Genomic DNA, 1,219 nt, shown 5'->3' on the forward strand with positions numbered 1-1,219 from the left:
TACGGGCCTACCATCTCTGCCAATAAAGTAGTGTCTGTCCTCATCCTCCTCTTCTGCTCTGTTGCGCTGAACAACAGGAGCATCACGTACCCACTGCAGACCCATCCCATCTAATTCCTCATCATTCACTTGTCTCCACTGAGGTCCATTTGGTCCTACATTAATAACTACCACCTGCTGTCGCTCTTCCTGCCAACGTGGGTCTGGCATGATGAGGTTGTGACCTCCAGGGGGTTCTTCTGGAAGCCGTTTTACTGGTCCCATTGGGCCCAGGTACAGTGCCCTTAACTTCCCATTCTGTACAACTGACATCACTTCATTATCCTCTAAACTTGTGCCTCTTAAATCCAGTTCCTCTAAATTCTGAAACCCAAACCTAAACCCAAGGGCAATATACGCCATTGCTCGACCAACTCTTGGTAGATTTCTTAATACAAGTCTCTTGAGGGTGTCCACTTTACTTAACACCATCACATCATAATCATCTACCCATCCACACTTTGTGATTTTTAAACACTCAAGCCGGGGTAGAATTTTGTGTGTCCGTTTAAAATACGATCCTTCCCGTAACTGTGGTGGGAGGTTCACAAACTCACAATCTACAATACAAAATTTTGTGATAGATTTAACAGGCATAAAATCATTAACCTTTAGTTTGGTGGCATCAATATAAGCTTCACTAATTGTTAGTTCCTCTAAATTTGGGCATTTCTCTCCAATGGCCTTTAGAAGACTTGCACTGATGAGCGGTGTCTTCCACTTAGGCGTTCCAGCATATTTCTTCTTGTGGCCTCGGAGTATCAGGCGACGAGTTGTTGCTCGCAGGTATACAAGGCACCTCTTTAGCTGCTGCAGAGAGAGACATCTTCCACTAAAGTCCCCTTCCGTCCACAATGACTTATCACTGGCAACTTTGCTGAATCGTTCACAAGTCCTGAAATGTAAGTAAAAAAATCAAACAAAGTAACTACGAAGAACTCTGAAAACAATAATTGTTTAAATATACTGGCCAAATTACAAAACATACAGGAAAGACTATAATCTACACCATAAACTGTATTTTGCAATTTAAGTACCAAGGCCCACTTCTCAAAGCAGCTAAAAAATCTGCCTCTTCTATGAAGCATATTACTTACTAAAACTCTTTCTTATATCATTTTTATTTCTACATTCTTTGCATTTAAACCACTGATGCTGGAATGGAAAAAATACATGCTTA

General features: G+C 41.3%; 1 protein-coding gene across 1 annotated transcript in view; it reads right to left on the reverse strand.

The window, feature by feature from the left end:
- The window catches only part of LOC119591573, a gene marked incomplete in the record, with an annotated part of 19,351 nt that overhangs the window by 988 nt on the left and 17,144 nt on the right, over positions 1-1,219 (reverse strand). The window contains 1 exon segment of the mRNA XM_037940335.1: positions 1-934. Coding sequence (XP_037796263.1) covers positions 1-934 — 934 coding nt within the window.

The sequence above is a fragment of the Penaeus monodon genome, chromosome 28 (genome assembly GCF_015228065.2).
Source record: "Penaeus monodon isolate SGIC_2016 chromosome 28, NSTDA_Pmon_1, whole genome shotgun sequence".
Classification (NCBI taxonomy): Eukaryota; Metazoa; Arthropoda; class Malacostraca; order Decapoda; family Penaeidae; genus Penaeus; species Penaeus monodon.